The sequence below is a fragment of the Equus asinus genome, chromosome 14 (genome assembly GCF_041296235.1).
Source record: "Equus asinus isolate D_3611 breed Donkey chromosome 14, EquAss-T2T_v2, whole genome shotgun sequence".
Classification (NCBI taxonomy): domain Eukaryota; kingdom Metazoa; phylum Chordata; class Mammalia; order Perissodactyla; family Equidae; genus Equus; species Equus asinus.
The window spans coordinates 26,544,975-26,565,764 of record NC_091803.1 but is presented as its reverse complement, the minus strand read 5'-3'; the positions used below and the strand labels follow the sequence as shown (position 1 = coordinate 26,565,764).

At 48.5% G+C, this 20,790-nt stretch overlaps 1 protein-coding gene across 2 annotated transcripts in view; it reads right to left on the bottom strand.

Moving 5' to 3' along the window:
• The window catches only part of GTF3C1 (general transcription factor IIIC subunit 1), a 79,451-nt gene that overhangs the window by 13,055 nt on the left and 45,606 nt on the right, over nucleotides 1-20,790 (bottom strand). For both annotated transcript variants that reach the window (XM_070483960.1, XM_070483961.1), the window contains exons 18-29: nucleotides 20,359-20,455; nucleotides 20,064-20,241; nucleotides 17,105-17,243; nucleotides 16,553-16,688; nucleotides 16,010-16,091; nucleotides 15,685-15,873; nucleotides 13,410-13,567; nucleotides 11,308-11,450; nucleotides 8,808-8,889; nucleotides 6,567-6,679; nucleotides 4,802-4,864; nucleotides 3,699-3,792 (exon numbers count right to left, since the gene is read on the bottom strand). In XM_070483960.1, the coding sequence (XP_070340061.1) occupies nucleotides 3,699-3,792; nucleotides 4,802-4,864; nucleotides 6,567-6,679; nucleotides 8,808-8,889; nucleotides 11,308-11,450; nucleotides 13,410-13,567; nucleotides 15,685-15,873; nucleotides 16,010-16,091; nucleotides 16,553-16,688; nucleotides 17,105-17,243; nucleotides 20,064-20,241; nucleotides 20,359-20,455 (1,474 nt within the window). The remainder of the gene's footprint in view (nucleotides 1-3,698; nucleotides 3,793-4,801; nucleotides 4,865-6,566; nucleotides 6,680-8,807; nucleotides 8,890-11,307; nucleotides 11,451-13,409; nucleotides 13,568-15,684; nucleotides 15,874-16,009; nucleotides 16,092-16,552; nucleotides 16,689-17,104; nucleotides 17,244-20,063; nucleotides 20,242-20,358; nucleotides 20,456-20,790) is intronic.

Sequence of the window (20,790 nt, the reverse complement as noted above, 5' to 3'; positions counted from 1 at the left end):
GATTTCTGCACGTCTGGGCTTTCAGACACAGTGAACCACAGCCACCTGGGACGACTTCCATCCCCGCCACCCCCGCTTCCCTGCACTTTCCCTGCGCTTCCCAGAACCTTCGGGCTGCAGGGGAGCCCTAATGGCCTTCCAGTCCTCACTGCAGACCGAAGGGAGTCACTGAAGAAGCTCCCTGTCTCCTGCTGTGGGCCAGAAGCTCTGTCGCACGTAACTGCCACACCTTGCGGGCAGGGAGAGTGACTAGCCCTTTGGCACCATCCACTAGAGCCCAGACGCCACATGGAAATGGAACTGAAGGAAAAGCAGTGGCATGATGCAGGGGACAAGGCCCTGGCTGGGACCCAGGGACCCGGCTTTGGTCTTTAACTTTGGGCCTGGGCTTCCTTGTGTGACGGCTGGTTGCACTGACACCTGAGGTCCCGTCCAGCTCTAACCCCTGCTGGGCAGGAGAGCTGAAAAGTCTACTCCACAGCCACAAGGCCAAGTGGAAAATTTGGATTTTTACACGCAATGTTGGGAGTAAATTAAATATTTTTTTTCTTTTTAAACAAGCGTGGGTCCAAAACAGCCAGGGGTCAGAATGAGGGCTGGCTTTTGGGAATCCTTGTTCTGTGCATGCTCAGGCTCAGACAGGCTTTACTCTTCATCTGTAAACTGCTGGGGTGGCAGAGTGGGCACGGCACCATGACCAGACTCCCTCTCTAAAATGCACACACCCTATGCCAGCAAGCGGTTAAAGTGCTACATGGCAACAAATGTATCAAGAATGGATGACTGGGCACTCTCCAACACAATGCCCCTCATGGTGATGAAGTAAAACAAGAAAGACGGTCTACTTTCATTCTTTTGCATGTCACTGTCCAGTCTTCCCAACGCCATTTATTGTACAACATTTATGTTCTTGGCTCCCTTGTCAAAGATTCGTTGTCCATAGACGTGTGGTTTTATTTCTGGGCTCTCAATTCTGTTCCATTGACCTGTGTGTCTGTTTTTGTGCCAGTACCATGCTGTTTTGATTACTGTAGCTTTGGAGTATATTTTGAAATCAGGGGATATGATACCTCCAGACCTGTTCTTTTTTCTCAGGATTGCTTTGGCTATTTGGGGTCTTTTGTTGTTCCGTATAAATTCTAGGACTCGTGTTCTATTTCTGTGAAAAATGTTGCTGGGATTCTGATTGGGATTGCACTGAATCTGTAGATTGTTTTAGGTAATATGGACATTTTAACTACGTTAATTCTTCCACTCCATTAGCATAGAACATCTCTCCATTTCTTTGTGTCTTTTTAAATTTCTTTCAATAATGTCTTAAAGTTTTCAGTGTACAGGTCTTTCACCTCCTTGTTTAAATTTATTCATAGGTATTTTATTCTTTTTGTTGCGATTGTAAATGAGATTGTATTCTTATTTCTCTTTCTTTTTTTTTGGTGAGGAAGACTTGCTCTAACATTTGTTGCCAATCTTCCTCTTTTTTTTTTTCTTTGCTTAGGAAGATTAGCTCTGGGCTAACACCAGTGCCAGTCTTCCTCTATTTTGTACATGGGTCACCACCACAGCATGGTTTGACAAAGGGTGTAGGTTCACACCTGGGATCTGAACTCACGAACCTGGGATGCCGATATGGAGCATGCAGGACTTAACTGCTACGCCACGGGGCTGGCCCCTGATTTCTCTTTCTGATAGTTCGTTGTTGGTATATAGAAACACAACTGATTTTTGTATGTTGATTTCATACCTCTAGTTCATTGCAGCATATTCACAATAGCCAAGACGTGGAAGCAACCTAAGTGTCTGCCAGTGGACAAATGGATAAAGAAGATGTGGTACGTATACACAATGGAGTACTACCCAGACATAAAAAAGGACGGAATCTTGCCATTTGCAACAGCGTGGATGGACCTTGAGGGTGTTATGCTAAGCAAAATAAGTCAGATGGAGAAAGACAATTATTGTATGATTTCAGTTATAGGTGGAAGATAAAAAAACAAACACATGGATACAGAGAACAGACTGGTGGTTACCAGAGGGAAAGGGGGTCAGGGGAGGCAAACAGGGTAAGGGGCACATGTGTATGGTGACAGATGGCAACTAGACTTTTGGTAGTGAACACAATGCAGTCTATACAGAAGCCAAAACATAATGATGTACACCTGAAATTTTTATGTTATAAACCAATGTGACCTCAATACAAAAAATTAAAAAGAAAAGAGAGGGAATTAACTCTCGGTCTCGGGTTTGCAGAGGCCTGGCCATTGCTATAAAACGACTTGGGCCAAGGTGATGGCTGAAGCACTGTATTTAAACCTGGCCAATTGTTTTTCTTAAACAGCTCCATTTCCCCCCAGCCCTCCTCACCTCCCTTGTGGCCAAAAGTAACAAGCACCCGACTAGGAAACGTCTGCCCTGCCCAAGCTGAGTCTACACCAGTGTTTTCCCGAGGCGGCCCAGACCTTCATCAGAACCCTGGGACGGGCAGCAGGCCCTTGTCAGGGTCCCACGCCCTCTATTCTTGACTGCAGTCTCTAGGGTGGGGCCTGGCGTCCACATGCTAAACATCTCTCCAGTGGATTCTCAGGCGTTCCATGTAAACAGACCAGTGGGATTAGAAATGACACCAGCCCTTTGTTTTCTTATTTTTTTCTCACGTTCCAAACTGGGTTGATTTGGCAATGTAAGCCACAGGTGCTGAATTTTAGGTTTAGAGATTAAACACAAAAGTAGATAGGTTCTACTTGGAATACACTTTGGTGATTATTAAAAACGAGGGAGCACTGGCTTGGGGAGCACGTCCCTCTTAGGACTTCCCTTGTGGGGCTGTGGAGCCACGCGGGCTCAGGTTTGATGAACGAGCTGTGTAATCTTGGGCACACGTTTTTTAATTTCTCTGAACCTCAAGTTTCCATATTTGTAAAAGAGTATTAATACCACCACCTGCCCAGGCTCAGTATAGGGTTAAATGAGATTTGCCTTCCTCTTTCATTCTCATTCAGCCACAAGAGAGCAGCATTACAGTTCTTTTTTTTTTTTGAGGCAGATTAGCCCTGAGGTTAACTACTGCCAGTCCTCTTCTGTTTTGCTGAGGAAGCTTGGCCCTGAGCTAACATCCGTGCCCATCTTCCTTTACTTTATACGTGGGATGCCTACCACAGCATGGCGTACCAAGCGGTGCCATGTCTGTACCCAGGCTCTGAACCAGCGAACCCCGGGCCGCCAAGAAGCAGAACGTGCGAACTTAACCGCTGTGCCACCAGGCCGGCCCCAACATTACTATTCTAATAAATTCTCAGGAGATGCATAAGACTCACGGCCCACAGAAGCCAGCTTCTCATGCAGTGATCTCTAACAATCAAAATATGCTGGTGTTTTTAAGTTGCACCTTAAAAAGATCTGCTGTATAGCTCAATTACATTCTCAGTTCTTTTGTCATGTCTCATTTCCTCTTCTGCCTAATTTTCTGCCTTAAACATAAGCCTCAGAACCTTGGCACTGGGAGGGATTTTGGAGATCCCTGATCCTGTACCCACACTTCAAAGATGAAAGTGAGGGCCAGAGTCTCAGGGGAACTCAGGCCCCCTGAAACCCCACAGCTGAGAGGAGAACAAGCAAAAACTTCACACGGCTTTGGCCTCTGAAGGGCCCCAAGTCCCAGAGGGCTACTGCCAAGCTGATGCTAGGTCTCCGATACCCACCTGAAATGACTGGCAGGACTTCATCTGACTGTCCGAGAGGGCCAGTGTGCTCTGGATCAGGTTCTGGAGCACCAGGAAGTGGATGTCATCCACGCTGGAAAAGAGAGGGTGGGAGGCAGAGCAACACGAGGCCATGAGCCACAGGACATCACTCATCTTAGGTAGATACAGTTCTCATTTAAAAAAAGTTTTCAAACTCACAAAAGTGACATGAATGCCAAAACTATTCCTAAACCAAGACAAAATAAATGATGCTTTTCCAGCCTTACTAACTGGTCAGTTTTGGCAGCAAAACAGTTACAGTCCAGTGGGCAAGGGTGTTGGAACCTGGAGATGAGTCTGCATAACAACTAACAAATGTGGTTGGTGCTTATATTTTCTCTTCATCCAATTTTAAATAAGTCTTTCTTCAAAGAGAATAGGATTCTCAGTGAAATACAGAGCTAAAATCAAACTGAGTATGTGATTATCCAAGATGGAAAAAAAAAAGCTGAGCTTTCTAATCAGAGTTTTGCTTAGAAAGCTCATGGGCTGGGAGTTCAAACCCTTTATACAACCCATCTTTTTTTTTTTAAAGATTTTATTTTTCTTTTCTCTCTCCAAAGCCCCCCAGTACACAGTTGTCTATTTTCAGTTGTGGGTCCTTCTAGTTGTGGCATGTGGGACGCCACCTCAGCGTGGCTTGATGAGCAGTGCCATGTCCGTGCCCAGGATTCGAACTGGCGAAACCCTAGGCCACTGAAGCAGAGCGCGCAAACTTAACCACTCGGCCACAGGGCCGGCCCTCCACAACCCATCTTAAGGCTAGGCCAGTGGTATGCAAGGTTAGGGGTTGGCAAATTTTTCCTGTAAAGGTCCAGATAATAAATAATTTTAGTCTTCATGAGCTATGTGGTCTCTGTTGCAACCACTCAGCTCTGAGGTTACAGCAAGAAAGGAGCATAGCGGATGCATAGGATGGGTATGGCTGTGTTCCAATAAAACTTTATTTACAAAATCAGGTGGCAGGCTGGATTTGGCTCTAGATGACGCCTGTCTGTGCTAGGCTGTAGGCAACTCAATTAAGCCGCTGAGGAAAATGCACCCAGTATGTCAGTACTTGCCTATTAAGTTCATCCTCTTTACTGAGTTGATCCTTTTCATCTCCAATCGCCAAAACTCGGTATCTATATAAGAAACAGAAGAAGAGCATGTCAATGCAACATGGCAGACTGTCACTAACCAAGCTGCTGCTTGCTCAGGATGCCACTTACCAGCTAAAATGTTGAAAAAAATGTTAAACTCACTAAAATTCAAACATGTTCATGTAAATTAAAATAGGAAAATGCCATGTTCTGCCCATCAAATGAGTATGTTAAAGAAAATGAGTGTTGAGAAAATGAGGAATGTTCCTTTACTGACAATTATGAAGCAACATGGAAAAAGGCTAACTGGCAGGAACTACTGTTAATTGTCAAGGGAGGAGGATATAAAATTATGGGCTTATTATGACTAAAAACAAGCACAAGAAAGAAGACTGGAAGGAACCCCCACAGGGAGTACCTGTGTTAGGTGTTGGGATCACAGATTATTTCCCCATCTTTATTTTTGAGCTTCATGTAATGCTGTTTCATTGTGTTCATATCAAGCAAATAAATACAAGAATAAATCGTAGAAGTGACTTTTTAAAAAGCATGGCCATTTATTTGTAAGACACTGGTTTCTATAAAACTAAATTCAAAATTCATCTTTGCAGTAGTAAATTCTTCCTAAAATTTAGTAGCAAGAAAAAGCACCTTTTCAGAAAAACAAGTGAACTATTTTTAGTCAAACAAGGAAATATTTGGAACTCTCTTCTTTTTTGCCTTTCTTGCCAGAATGCTCAAGATCAAATTTGGTGTTAAATTGTTAAAACTGCAATTATTTTCTTTCTTCTAAATGGTTCACGAAGTCTCCTTTAAAAATCTTTCCACTGTCTTCTTTCAAAACTAAATCAAAAATATGTGAGGATACAAATTACAGACAGGTAAATAGGACTTTTGAAACATTTTTAAGACTGAATGTAAACCATGCCATTTGGGAATTCTGGGCAATAGTTTATTGCAAAACCAAAACCCAAACCCCAAAAATAGCTAAAGGGTGTCAGCTCTGAAAATGACTTCAAATGGCTCCTTAGGCCTGGAACAGCAGGCACTACATAAATTATTTGTTGGATGAATGAAAGAATGAGATCAACTAAAACACAGAGGGCTAACAGCAAAGGTAGTGCACAGCTCACAGATAGAAACTGATGATGAATGTCATCTCTTCATAGGAAGAATTCAGGAATAGAGTGGCTAGAGGGACTTTTTGATGAGGATGGTGAAGAGAAGAGTTCCACGTGTGGATTAAGCAGAGGAAACAGCCTGGTTTACAGGACTCAGGATTTTAAAATTTCACAGTTTATGTGCTCAAACCCAAGCATGTTCTTCAAGACATCAAGTGGCTAAGCTGGGAAGAGCCGGGGCTCTGGAGTCAAAGCCACCGAAGGTCAAACCCTGGCCTACTGTTCACAGGCACCGTGACCTTGGGTAAGTTACCTCCAGCTTGGAGTTTCCTCATATGTCCAGTGAGCCATTTTGGCAAAAGCACACCAGCCACCTGAGAAGGCCTGAACTGAGTCAGCAGGAGGGCCTCAGGCAAAGAGGGGACGGGAGCGCCTGGCGGCGTGTGGGGACAGTGGTGGCCTCCCATTTTCCAGTCGCCATGAGAGAAGATGAGGTGGTCCAGAGTCAGGAGGGACAGTAGGGTTAGCTCCAAGGCCAGAGGAGACCCCTGTGGTGGTCCCAGCCAGTGACTTTTCCTTCTGTCCCTCAAGGATCACACAAAACCTCCCCAGGAAAAGCTTACCTGGCAAACAGCTCCTGGAGCGTGTCTGGGATTTCAAGATTGGGATTCCTCAGGGCTGAACTGAACTTCTCTTTCAGCTTCTCCACGAATTCTTTAAACTCGCTGGCACAAACCTTTTAACATGAGAGTGAAATGTTAAGCTCTTTCTCGCCCTGAAGGGAGGTTTCGCTAAGAGACATTAAGGAAAATCTCGTAACCAACTCCCGGGGCAGCGTGCTCCCAGGAACCCCGACTGAGAAGGGCCGCCTCCTCAGCCATCCTGCCTCCACAGCCCCCCGAGTCCACCCAGGAAGGAGACACTTGCTCACGGCCATGCACAGGGATTTGGAGCACCTGGTGCCCATAAGGCACCAGGGCGCCAACAGCCTGACACCTGCCCCGCCAGCTCTCTCTCCCGAGCCCCAGGTGGGGAGACCCAAACATGTCCCACCCAGTCCCCAGAACACCCCTGGCACGCCTCCGGTCAGCAGGCCTGCGCTCCTGTCACTGCCCTCCTCCCAGGTCTGTTCCTCCCTGGCTCACCCTGTGTGAGTCCCCCTCCTCCCTCTTCTCCAACCCCACACTCAACTGTGGACCCCAAACTGGTCACCTCATCTACCCCTGCACTGCGACCCTCCCGGTCCAGACCCAGATCACAGCATAGCTCCTCACTTCCCCGCTGCCTCCAGTCTCATACTTCCAGTTCGTCCTCCATGGTGCAGCCAGCAAACTGACTACGTCATCTGGTGTCCAACACAGAATTCACACTCCTTGTCTGCTGCACCTCACTGTGGCCGCCCCACACCGTGCCCACAGGCCACCTCACTCCCCTTCTTTCACTGCCTTGGCCTCAGCTGGTCCCCCATCTTTGAATCTGGGTTCAGTGCCGACACCTTTGAAAACCCCTCTGGAGTAGATGCTGTTGGTCGCCCACGTTCTTCGTCCTGTTCCTTCTTAGTAGCAGAACCAGCCCCTACTTGGTTTGGGGGAAGCATGCCGAGCACCCCAGGATGAGTCAGAACAAGTCTAAGTGGATGATGGCAAGCTCAGGGGCTCCTAGGAAAGGCTGTGCCCTCTATGATACAAGGGCTCGATGGGCCCAGCGCAGCCCCTCTCCCTACTTCTTCCTGCCCTGGGATTCCGCTGTGAAGACCTGAGCTCCAGCAGTCAACTGGCAACCATGAGGTGACTGGCACGAGGATGGACAGCTGACCACCAGGGACTGCGAGTGAAGTGACAATATGAACCTGGGTCCTTGATGACATCTCCACTTTGCTACAATGGCCTGGGACTGCCTACCTCCAGGCTGTTTGGCACATGGGATAATGCAGCTGTAAGCCCGTTAAGTTGTTTTTCTGTTACCTGCATCAAACGCACTCTTGATATTCCGTCCGTGACCTCTATGGCCTATGCCTTCCTCTCTCAGGGTGGCCGTACTGCTCTGCGGTGCCCATTTACTTCTCTGCCTGCCCCACGGCCATGGCTCCCTGAGGGAAGGCCTGGATCTCCATTTTGATTGGCTTTGGCTGGTGCAAGTCCTGACACACACACAGCGCAGACCAGTGTTAGCTCAAAAAGCGAGGGACGAGTGGACTCTGAGCCAAAGGGAAGAGAAGTCTGGGTCTGAAAGACAGCTTCCTTCCTTGTTGGTTACTGTCCCAGCCCCACCAGGACAGAAAACTCAGAGAGAAAACACATACCCTATCTGTAAGCTTTCCAGGAAGTCTAGCCGTTTGTAATTTCTGAAGAGCTGCCCTATTTTCTTAACAAAATAGGCCCAAGGCACATCAGCATGACAAATTCTAATTGTCTTTGAAAACTGATGTTGGAGCCAGATCAAATGAGCCAAAGAATTGACAAGTCAATTTCCCAAACGAGCAGAAAAGAAATCCATGTTTGGGGGCTGGCCCCACGGCCGAGTGGTTAAGTTCGCGTGCTCTGCTGCGGTGGCTCAGGGTTTGGATCCTGGGCGCGGACATGGCACTGCTTGTCAGGTCACGTTGAGGCGGCATCCCACATGCCACAACTACAAGGACCCACAACTAAGATATACAACTATGTACGGAGGGGTTTGGGAGATAAAGCAGGAAAAAAAAAAAGATGGCAACAGTTGTTAGCTCAGGTGCCAATCTTTAAAAAAAAAAAAAAGAAATCCATGTTTGTAAGGATGGCAGAGGTACCATGGGACTAAGAGGACCAGACAAGAACTTAGAAACCCCTGCCTTTAGAGCAGGCTGAACCCAACAACCACATGGGGCTTACCTTTGGATCTTCATAGTCACATTTTCGATTCATGAACTCTCCAACAAGTGCCTTGTCTTGGTACACCTCGGCTAGGCAAACCCTGCAGAAAGAGACGACCAAATGAAGTCTGGGGATTGTAGTGCTGTCTCCATTCAGAACCATCAGAAGATTTCTATTCTAACACTTATGGCTTTGCCTAACCATGAAGTATGATTTACTTATATACCTGTTGGGTACAGCTTTTAGAAAGGAAGGATTTGGGCTCAGCCAAACCTGATCCAAGCCATGTCTGTTACTGCTCTCATTTCATACCTTGCCTTCTCTGAGTTCTGTCCTTCATGTGTAAACTGAGAACAGTAACTCCCACCTGCCCCTCACAGGAAGTTGATTAGGACCAAATGAGACAATCTATGTGAAAATATACTGTAAATTTAAAAATATTATACAGGCACTGGTGTTTATTAAGAGCTCTAGTCTCCTCCAAGGCACTATTTGTCCACTCCATGAATCTTCCTATCTCTATGATATAAGGAGAGCCTGACCTGCCCAAAAGGAACTGGAGGGAAAGACAACAGCATATGCTGGGCTCCTAGGAGCTGGGCACTTCACCCTGCATAACGAGCTTGCAAGGTAGAGACTGGCAGTCCATTTGATAGCTTGGTAAGGTGAAGGGGTCCTCGAGGCCACACATGAGCCAATGGCTGGAGCGGGTATGGTTATTATTGGTATTATCATCCTGTTCACAGGTGAGGAAACAGCTTCTGAGTGACAGACACCCCGTCCCAGTTTCCACAGCTCCAAAGTGCAGTGAAGATGGAGTCCCCGGCCTGCTGACCCTGCAGCCCCCTTGTGCTCCCCGCTAGCTGCTGCAGGACAAGAGGAGGAGCATCACATGGGGCCCAGGAAGCCCAAGGTCCAGACTTCACTTCACTGCCAACTCACTGTCACCCTAGCCAACTCATATCCTCTTTCTGGGCCTGTTTCCACTCTGAAAAAAGAGGAGTTGGGACTAGGTAATCACAGCCCTTTCAGACAGAAAAGTTCTATGCACAAGGGAAAGTGGCTTCACATAGGAAGACCACCTGGTATGTGTAACCCAGTGGTTCTCAAGTGGGGTGACTGGGCACCCCCAAGGGACTGATGAAGACATTTTTGGTTGTCACAATGAGGGCGGAGTATGCTACTGGTATCCAATGGGTAGAGACAGGGATGCTGCTAAACATCCTACAGAGCACAGGACAGCCCCCACCAGAAAGAATCCTCTGGCCCCAGATGTTCATGGTGCTAAGGTTGAGAAACTCTAGCTAGAGTTGAGTTTCCTACACCATCCAAGGCTGGGCTGATTCCTCTCTACAATGTGGCTAACAGCAGAAGCCCATGGCTCAGAATCAACCTGGAGCCACGCTCTCCTACTGACCCATGGCCTGAATGATCAGTTGATGGAGGTGGTTCTTCCCAACCCTGCCATGTGTCCCCTCCTAGTCCCACTCTTATGTTGGCTGCTCTGCTTGGGCACCTCCCTACACCACTTGGATGCTCTCTGGTCCTCCCCACTCACACCCAAGCCTGTAGAGGAGTTGTAGGAGGAGTCTGACGAGGCTGGCGATGGCTTTATGTCCTAGCCCTGTGAGAAGGAGATTAGTGGAGCAGCCTCGCTGGCAACAGACAAACCACAAGGGCCATGCTTTGTGACTCCCAGCCAGCTGCCATCCCACACAAACCAGGTCATGGTCAGGAAACACTCAGGGAACACCCAGCTCTACTGAGGACACAGCTGAGTGCATTTGGTCCACTGACCGTGGTCCTGTCTAGCTTCTTCCCGGAGTGAGCTATGTGATGGGCCACTAACATGGAGATATCAAGAGCTGCTCTGGAGTGCTAAACACAGTAGTGACAAGCAGCAGATGCCTCTGCCTTCACCACATGCTACAGATGTGATAGCCCAGGAAGTCACCTAGCCCATTTAGCCTCCATTTCTTTATCTGTAACAAAGGATAATAGCATCTACTTCACACGACTGTTCTAAAGTCTAAACAACACCCTGCATGTGAAAATGCCCAGAATCACGCCCAGCCCTCCAAAAATCAAGGACAATCTGACTAACCAACTCTAACGCTCGGACAGACTATCAGTGTGCAACTGGACAGCTCAGAGTGCCCTATCTGGATTTTACACCAGACTTCTAAGTAAAGGGGCTGGCCCCGTGGCCGAGTGGTTAAGTTCGTGCGCTCCGCTGCGGGCGGCCCAGTGTTTCGTTGATTTGAATCCTGGGTGCAGACACAGCACTGCTCATCAAACCACGCTGAGGCAGTGTCCTACATGCCACAACTAGAGGGATCCACAACGAAGAATATACAACTATGTACTGGGGGGCTTTGGGGAGAAAAGGGAAAAAAAAAAACTAAAAAAAAAAAAAGATGTGTAAAAAAATAAAAAACGGATGAAAGAAGAGAAAAGAATGAACCTGAGCAATGGAATCACCTTGTTCTGGGGTCATGAAACTTCAAATAAAGCTTACTTATAGTTCAGATAGCCTTGTGGGTTTTTGACTATGTAGCGAGATCTCCGTCCGACTGAATGTGATGTCTTGTCCAAAGACTCTTCAAAGGTTGCATGCAAAATGTCCCGCACGACCTGCCAGGGGACAAATGGGCCCTTCACCTGGATCAAACACAGAGCCAAGATGGAAAATCAGTATCCTCAGAGCCCATGTTATGGGTCCCTAAGATAAAGCAGTTGGAAAAATACATCCTGTGGAGCCCCTTTCCTCAACGATATTCAAAACTGCCCCTCACACGGTCACTCGGTCACCTTTACTGGGCACCGGCTACAGGCCTGGCGCTGAGTGAGGCGCTGGGCAGAGAAGAATAAGATAAATCCTCAAAGTTCCATGGGAAGAGTGTCTTTTGACAAGTAACAGAGGTGCTCAGAGAGTGTCAGGTACTACTGACTGAAAGGGCAATATGTTAGGGTAGAATACGAGAATATAAAATGTGTTTAGTTAGGTTTTACAGGCTTCATTATACATTACGTATGCTCAGAAATATTCTGTGTACCATGCCTGTATGTTATACTAGTGGAAACAGAATGCACTAAATTAGCAGACTTAAGAGAATGTTGCAGTCAACACACGCAGGAAGGCAGAGGCAAGATAAGGAAGACGCTTGATGACAAGGTTATTTTCTAATAGCCCCCAAAGCAAGGTGGCCCAAGAATACAGTGTAGGTTCAAGTGAGGAGGGGAGGGTCCGTTGACCCTGAACCATGCAGGACTCTCCTGGCTTCTCCAGCTGCACCAAGGATGCGTGGAGGGAGGTACACCCCTCCCATCGTGTTGTGATGAAAAAGTCACTGTAGAGGCAGGAAATGGGAACTGGGGATGGCAACTCATCACCTTCAGGCTCTTCTCTGGAGAAGGGACGGGGTTGGAATTTAGGAAAAGGGCTTAGGAGTGAGAAAATCTGGGAAAACGGTCAAGAAAAGAGATCCAATGAGCCTGCAGGCAAAGAACATCCCAGGCTCAGGACCTGTAAGTGGGTTTCTCTTGGCTGGTATGGTTGAGAACCGGAAACCCAGTGGGGCTCTTTGGAAGCTGCCTCATCTACTCTACTTGGGTATCACTACCTGGCAGGGGCCCTAGACTGGATGATGGCAGAGCTCATTCTCCTGGGGGCTTCTGTGAACCAGGCTTGACTGGACAACTGCCCACCTGTATTGCTCTCCCCATGCCTTGCTGCAAACTGAGAAGATCAGAACAGCACAAAGGGTAAGAATAGACAGACTAGGAGTCAGTAACACTGCTTTGGAAATGTGGTGAGAAGATGAACTCTGACTTGGGCTGTGGAACCTTCTTGGAGGCTGTGACATCAGAGGAAAGAGGAAGAGTCTGCTAGATGGGGAGCAAGTCCCTCCCTGCCTGCTGGTGTTTCAGGGACACAGGCTGGGAGGACACACGAGTGTGGGCACCTGTGGCACAGAAGGCAGGGGAGTGAACCATGAGAAAGCTGGGGAGCCAGGCCAAGGCCACGTCACCATTCCTCACTGATTCAGTAAACACCGACCAAGTGATCACTGTGTGGTAGGCACCATGCTAAGGGCTGCAACTATGAAAACAAATAAGAGTTTTTTGCCTTGAGAAGCAGCCACTCCAGTGAGCTGAGAGGTGCCAGAGCAACAGAAGCAGCGTGAAAAGTCTATGTCCAAGGGACAGAGAGAGAACACAGTAATTCCTTCCACTTGGCAGGATCAATGAAGCCCTTCCAGAGATAATAAGCAGTTACGGAAAGATAAATGGGAGATTTCAGGCAGATGAGGGGCGGGGGAGTAGGAAAGGGTTAGATTCCTGGTGGGGAGAGAGAACGGCTCTGAGCTCTTTTGCCCGCAGCTAGGCAAAGCTTGATATGTATCAGCCGAAGGCTGGAAAGAAATGTACAAAAACAGGACTGGTATTAATGTGCAGGATCCTGGGAAATGCTTTTCCCAGTGGGCAAGTGGAGGAGATGAGATGAGCCTCCCTGTGCAGGTCAGACAGGAACGAGCTCCCCTAAGAGGGACAAGCCAATCAGCAGGCTGGAGGCTGGCAAGGAGCGGGGGTGGGGTGGAGGGTGGGGGCTGCCAGTACCTTGGTGTTGAGGATGTTGCTGGCAATCCGGCAGAGAATGAGCAGCCCGTCCTCCTGCATGGACCAGGTGACACGCAGCCGGGTCATCCTCTGCAGGGCGCTCTGGTCAGCCTCGTCGTGGTAACGCAGCTTTTTGCTTTTTTCTTCTGGGAGCTCTTCTAAGAACACCAGGGGGAGAACAGAGGGAGCCTCTAACTACTGGCTGGGAGTTGGACTCTGAAGAGGGGAAGGGTCCCTGCCCAGCTGGTTAGATGTGACCAAGGGGATCAGTTATCAGAATCTCACTGTGTCGGAAGCCATGTGAACGAAGCACAAAAGACTCAGCCCTTCCTGATGGATTTTTTTTACCCCTTTCATCATTTCTCTTTGGTCAAATTTCACAGTGACAGCCTGGGCAGCCTGAACGCAGCGTCTTGTTAGTTACCCGCCAATCTCCAATCTTTCTTACAGTGGCGCTCAGCCCTTTGAAGGCACCTTGCACAGAAGCTATGGACCGTGCTCAGGGCATGTCTACAAATGAGCACACCCCCTTCATTCCTCTGCCCTGTGACCTTAGAGATACTGTGTAAACTCTGGGGCGCTGTGGGGACAACAAGGCCCCCTACAGGGCTGCTTTGAGGATTGAATGAGACTGGTATAAAACACCTCGTGCAGCGCCTGGTACAAAGTAGCTGCTAAATAAATAGTAACAGTTGCTAACATTATGGAATATTTATGGAATATGTGCCAAGTAACTGGTTTCAGCTTTTTACCTATACTGCCTCAAAATTAAAAAATACTTTGCAGCAACCCTACGAGAAGGATAAAGTTATTATCCCCACTTTGTAGTTAAGGAATCTGAAACATAGCAAGATAGAGTAGCTTGCCCAAAGTCACGCAGCCTATAAAGTAGCAGACTCAGGAGTCGAACCTGAGTTCTTAACCACTAGGTTTTCCAAGCTCTGCTCCCCTCAGGGGAGACACTGATGGCAGTTTCATGAGGTAGGCACCATATGCTACTGCCAATTCCAAAAGACTGCTTAGTGAGTTTCTCCCACTCACTAAGAAGAGTAGAGGAAGAACACTGGGATTAGAGTAGAGCAGCACCACATTTTACCTTGTAATGAATTCAGGTCTTTGTGAGGCAAACTGATAGCACACATATGTGGATGGGCTAACTGAGGGGCCGTCTCAATAGACGCAAGGCTATTTTTTGTGAACACCAGCCAAGCGAACCACTGAAAACAGCTTCCTGTTGAAACACTGTCTTCATCTGAAAAAGCTGTAGCTATCAGATCGTGGTTAAAACACACAGACCACTTAGAGGATACAAAAGTGGTTTAAAAAATAGACACTGGTCCCCTCGCTGCCCTCCTTCTCTATAAATACTGCCCAGAGGAAGAAGCCAAAGTGGCAATCTAACAGGCACCACACACAAGGGGCTCATTAGATCTGAAGAGTCTGTAGGCTTAAACGACTCCCGTCTTTCCTCTAATTTAAAAATAAACATAACTTTGAACTTTGGCCTGATTAGCATAAATGCATATATCAAAAGATAAACCAAAAAAAAACAGGATTTTGGCTCGTTGAGATGAGGAATTTACTAAGGATTTTTCAGTTGAGATGAAATTAGAAATTTGAACTAAGGAGGGAGTTACTAAGTCAAAAGGCTCTATAGAATACAAAGACAGAGAAGGCAGGGGAAGCATATAAGAAGTCCAAGGATCTCTCAGTCTGCTAGCTGGACTGGGAGAATAAAACAGCAGTAACACAGAGTTAGCACCACAAATGGAGGGAAATGGAGCCCCAAGAATGAGGGCACAGCTCAGGTCTGGGGCAGTGAGACTGCATCTCCGAGCTGGACGTGCAGACAAAGCCCAGCAAAGGCACACGATCACCACAGAGGCCTAGTACACGCACACGATCACCACGGAGGCCTAGTACACGCACACGATCACCACGGAGGCCTAGTACACGCACACGATCACCACGGAGGCCTAGTACACGCACACGATCACCACGGAGGCCTAGTACACGCACACGATCACCACGGAGGCCTAGTACACGCACACGATCACCACGGAGGCCTAGTACACGCACACGATCACCACGGAGGCCTAGTACACGCACACGATCACCACGGAGGCCTAGTACACGCACACGATCACCACGGAGGCCTAGTACACGCACACGATCACCACGGAGGCCTAGTACACGCACACGATCACCACGGAGGCCTAGTACACGCACACGATCACCACGGAGGCCTAGTACATGCACACGATCACCACGGAACCTTTTTTCTTTTTCTTGTTCTTCTTTCCAGGGTCCTTCTTCAGCCGCTTCCGCTTCTGGCTTCTCCCACCCCTCACTCTTCGGTTCCTGTCCAGCGTGGGCTCTCGGTCAACCACAAACTGCTCTGCCCTGTCAGCACAGAGCTCAAATCCTGCTCTGGCTTCTCCCCAGAAATTCAACCTGCCATTGCCTAGAAATAAGCACAGGAGATAACTGTTTCAAGATGAGCTCTGTAAAGGCCAGAAGCCAGATTAAACATGGAGTGGTCGTGTTAGCCCCAAGCTGGGACCAGGTCTATTTCTGGGGCGAACCCCCAGCAAACGTACCTCCAGCACCAAGGGGCAATGGGCGTTTGGACAGAAACGTCTGGAGCCTCACTGTGAGCCCATTCTCTGAAGTGCTGTTCTCCTAAAAGACAAGGACATCACTGGAATGAAGCTCCCAGGAAGCCCCAGGAGCCCAGGGCGACCAGTGTGCTGAGGTGTGCAAGTCTCTGAGGAAGAAGCTGAGGATGGCTGTGCAGTGACCGCCAGGAAGCCGGCCCAGCGTGCCTCAGAGGTGGGGTTCTCCTGCCCAGCCACTTTCTCACTGCACATGTACTCCTTCCTCTATGACCTCTGTCTCGTAGACTTTCCGTTCCTTCTTTAAAAAGGAATATCTGTCCACATCACAGAGTAAGTTAGAATCCACTGAAAAATAAAAAGGCCAGGCAGATATTGAAAGGGCCTGACACACCTGCAATACACATGGAAGTAAATATTTGTGCCTCTGGTAAATTTTGGTTTGATCAATTCAGAAACTGTGAGCCAGGAGAGAGGAGAAGGAGTGATGGCAGCCCCCAACGTGGTGGTCCAGGTGTGGGTGCCCACCCTTTTGGCATTGTTGATGATATAGCTGGTCCAGATCCAGTTGCGCTTTAGGTGTCCATAGAAACTGGAATCGAGCCCAGCAGCACCCAGACCATCTCCGGGGATCAAGCCTTCATCCACGACCTCACGGCTGCCCCTGAGAAATGGGAAATAAACAGAAAAAGAGCCTTCCTCGGGAACTGAAAGGAGCGCCCATGGAGTGGGTGGGGACATTTTTAATAACTAAATTATACCTTCCTAGAAAAACACCTGACAGGTAGAAGTGAAGAACTTGTGAAAAACCCAGATTTTTATGTAAAAATCCCAATTTTTGAATTTTGGCAACTAATTCATTGTTTTCTAATAATATGTTGGGCTAACTAAAGTATGGCTGGAGCCAGATATGGCCCATGGCCACTAACTTGCAGCCTCTGCACCAGAGACTTGGGCCCTCCAGGTCTGACATCCAACGCATGACATGGAGGAGCTGGAGTCTGGGACGAGGACCCCCACCGCCCTGCAGTGGGGCCAGCACGCTGAGGGACGGGGGCGCGGTGAGGGACGGGGACGCACGTGGTGTACTCCATCATGGCACCCTTGCGCTCCAGAGTGTGCTTGTCGATGGCGCTCTCCTGCTCCTTCTGCAGACTGCCCTCCTCATCACTGCCCTGATCTGGACTGCTCTTCCTGACACGTGGGTAGCGCACCACACCTAGAAAACCATACACAAGCTCCACTGGTGATGTCTTCCTGCTGCGGTTCTGGTAGGCCACAGTGTGCTGCTGGGTGGCAAGAGAAGAGTGGACTCCGTTCTGTGACTAGGCTCCGCCAACTAGAGGAGAGGGTCTGAAACTGGCAGAACCTCTTTGTACAAAACGCCTTTTAACAGGGTGTCAGCGGGAGCAGAAGGAAGAGAGTTAAAACCCTGGTGGGCGAACCCAAGAAAAGAGTCTGCCGCAGGCTGAACTCTATCAAGGAGAGAAGGCAAGCAGAGAGGCCAACAGGCTTGAGGAATCACAAGAAAAGAACACTGTGCCTTCCTCCCTGGGGTAAGCCTGTGGAGTCCCCATGTGCCAGCACAGAGGAGCGAAAAGTGAAAGCGACTGCACTTGGTGCTGGTGGAGGGGTCAGGGCTGGCAGGGATCTGGGCAGATAGTTCGACACAGTGTCACAGGTTCCCTAGACTCACTGGGCTCCAAGAGCAGCCAGATGTTTCCTGAGTGCCCAAGAAGTACTTTAATTTAGTTGAGAAATTACTTTTAGTTGTTCCACAATAAAGAAAATCACATTTCTTGCAAGAAAACATAAACTACTACTAAAACCATTGCTTGAGTAAAGCAAAGGAAGGTTATGATTTGCAGACTATCAGAGACCCCCTTAGAACACACTCAGCTGGAGCTTAGGCCTGGGAGGGGGGGACGAGGGGCAGTGGGGAGGTCATGCTCTGGGCCCTCAGCTGGAGCTTAGGCCTGGGGTGGGGGGGGCCGAGGGGCAGTGGGGAGGTCATGCTCTGGGCCCTCAGCTGGAGCTTTCCACAGACGTCTTTGCCTCAGCCCCATAAGACGGTGGTGTTCCCAGTTTAAAAATGAAGAAAGTGAGGCTCAGAGGTTACAAAGATCTTGCCCAAGGTCATCCGTTTGAATGGACAGTTGAACCTAAGAGAACTTAAGGCAATGCTTTTCATGTGGACCAACGAGCTGCTTGCTAGAAACGCAGATGTGGGCTACCCCCAGGTCTGCTGAACTCAAATCTCTGGCTGGGCCCAGGAATCCACATTTATTTCAACAGGCTCCCAGCTGACGCTGTGCACATTCACGTTCTGGGAGCCCCTGCTTTAAAGGATGCTCACGTGGAATTATAGGATGCTTTTCCCTCAGTCCTTGGGGCAGAACCCCTCAAATGTTTGTTGACTGAAGGGACAATCACTGCCTGATTAACAGACTCAATAAGCCTTCTACATTTCTGCTCAGGAACACTACAAGAGATGGAAATTCACCAGTTGCCAAGCCTGAAAAACTCTGGTGCAAATAACACATTGGTTTGCAAATTTTTATCTAGGTACAAGATGCAGGGGATTGGGGCACTTTAAAAATCTAAAACGGTAAAAGCCCAGCTTACTACTGAATGCCAGGGGATTCTATGAAACACTCTTCTAATATCTGTCTGGACCCATTAAAGGTTCTATACAACTGCTCATTACCCTGCTGGCATTAAGCAATTATAAATACATATGTGATTTGTGCTTTGCAAAAATCAAAGTGTGATTCTGATCTTTCACCTCTGTGACAGGAGGAAGAAAATTAAGATTCTTCTCCCAGGTGCAAATTAAACGCAGCATCCTTTTTCTTCCGGTGGAAGTAGCAAGAAAAGACCAGTTGGAAACTGGCCTAGAGGGAAGAACACTGAACTGGAGGGCCTACAGCCTTCCACAAACCCTCCATTCATTTGATAAACGTTTACGGGACATCAATTGTGTACCAGGTACTTTGAGACACCCTGGGATGGAAGCTGAATGTCCTGCGCCCAAGGAATTCACAGAATGAAATCAGACAACTGTAAAGGTGCTGGCAAGGTTTTCTCAAAGAGGAGATGGTTAAAGTAGCAGTGGTTATCTGCAAAGGGAACGTGGGTCAGGGGACACCCCAGAGAGAGGAAAACAACACAAGCAAAGGCCTTACCCAAAAGCCCAAATCATCCAGCCCACTGGCAGGTCTGGCCAGTTCTTCCTCCAAAAATCTTCCAACCTGCTCCCATCCTTTACTGTCACCTCTTTTGGACACAGTCACAGCCTCCCTGCTTCTACTCTCGTGCCCCGCAGTCCGTTCTCCACAGAGCAGCCAGGGAGAGCTTTGAAAGACCTAAGTGACCTTGTTGCTCCTTGCTCTTAGAACAAAACCAAACTCCACCAGGTCCTTCAAGGCCCCCAGAGTTTGGCTCTCGGTTGCCACTCTCCCTGCCACCTGTGCTGGCCTCTTGTTTCTCCAACACCACTCGGCGCCTATGCACTTGCTGTTCTCCCTGCTGGAATGCTCCTCCCCAGCTCTGGGCATGGCTGGCTGGACCTCATCCCTTAGAATGCAGCTCAAACACCTCCTCAGAAAGGCTGCTCCTGACCACCCCATTAAAATATGCTCAACTCATCACCCAGTGTATTTCCTCCACAGCACCTATCACATTCTGGATCTCTCTCTGTGCTGTGTGTCTTCTCCACAAGCACGGCAGTCTCAGTGCTGCATGCATGGTCAGGCATCAAAAATGTCACACAAGGAGTTCAGTAAATACTTACTGAAGGAACAAATGAAGAAAGACAAAAGTGGAACTGCTCGGGCCCAGCGGGGGGTGAGGGTTAGGAGTCCTCCCCATTCAAGGCCTACCCCGCTCCTTTCTAAGGGAGCCCCGAGGACACTCTAGGCCTCGGGGAGCACTCTGAAAACTACAAGGCTGGGCGAGTTCTAGTCTCCTCTAGCTCTATCTTCCAGTTATCACACAGCACAGAGGGAAGACACTGAGGTCCAGCAAAGACAGACGATACCTAGCGGGGTATTGAGGCAGACGCACTGCAGATCAAACCAATAGTTTTCCACATCCTGCATTGAGTTCAGGACATAAAGACGCTTTTCAAAGGGCCGGCTGCTGTGGGCGAGGTTGTAATGTGGGTCACAGATGGTGGTGTCAACAATGACAGCATTCTTCTTCAAGAAAATAAAGACCTGCAAGAGAGACATTGGATGGAGCGAGGAGAGGACCTCAGAATCAGCATCGGGTCAGCTGGCGGGAAACAGTGGTTAACAGCAGGACTACCTTCATGTGGGCTTGAAAGATGTTACCTGATCTTTATCCTGAAACTTTTCTGTGGGACCAAACTGCAGTAGCCCCATGTAGCACAGCTTCTGAAAGTTCTCCACCACCGAAAAGATGTAACGTCTGCAAAACGGGGGAGTGGCAGGTTGCAGTCACAGCACACTCAGCATCATCAGGGGGTCTGCATCTGGGGCGAGGGATGCAACTCGCCTATTCTCCCCTTTTCCACCTGGGGGGCCCTGGAGGACTGGCTCAGACCCGCCCTGCACTGAGCCCCAGAATCACCCCTCCCAGAACCCAGTGAAGGCAATAGAGCAGCGATCCTACACCAGGGGTTTGGTTTAGAAAGTAAAAGAAACAAAAGGAAAAAAACACTCCAAAACTGCAGTCTTTATTGGCAGATTTTACTTTAAAAGAACCTTGAAATCCAGTACTGAAGTGTACCAGCCCACACTGCA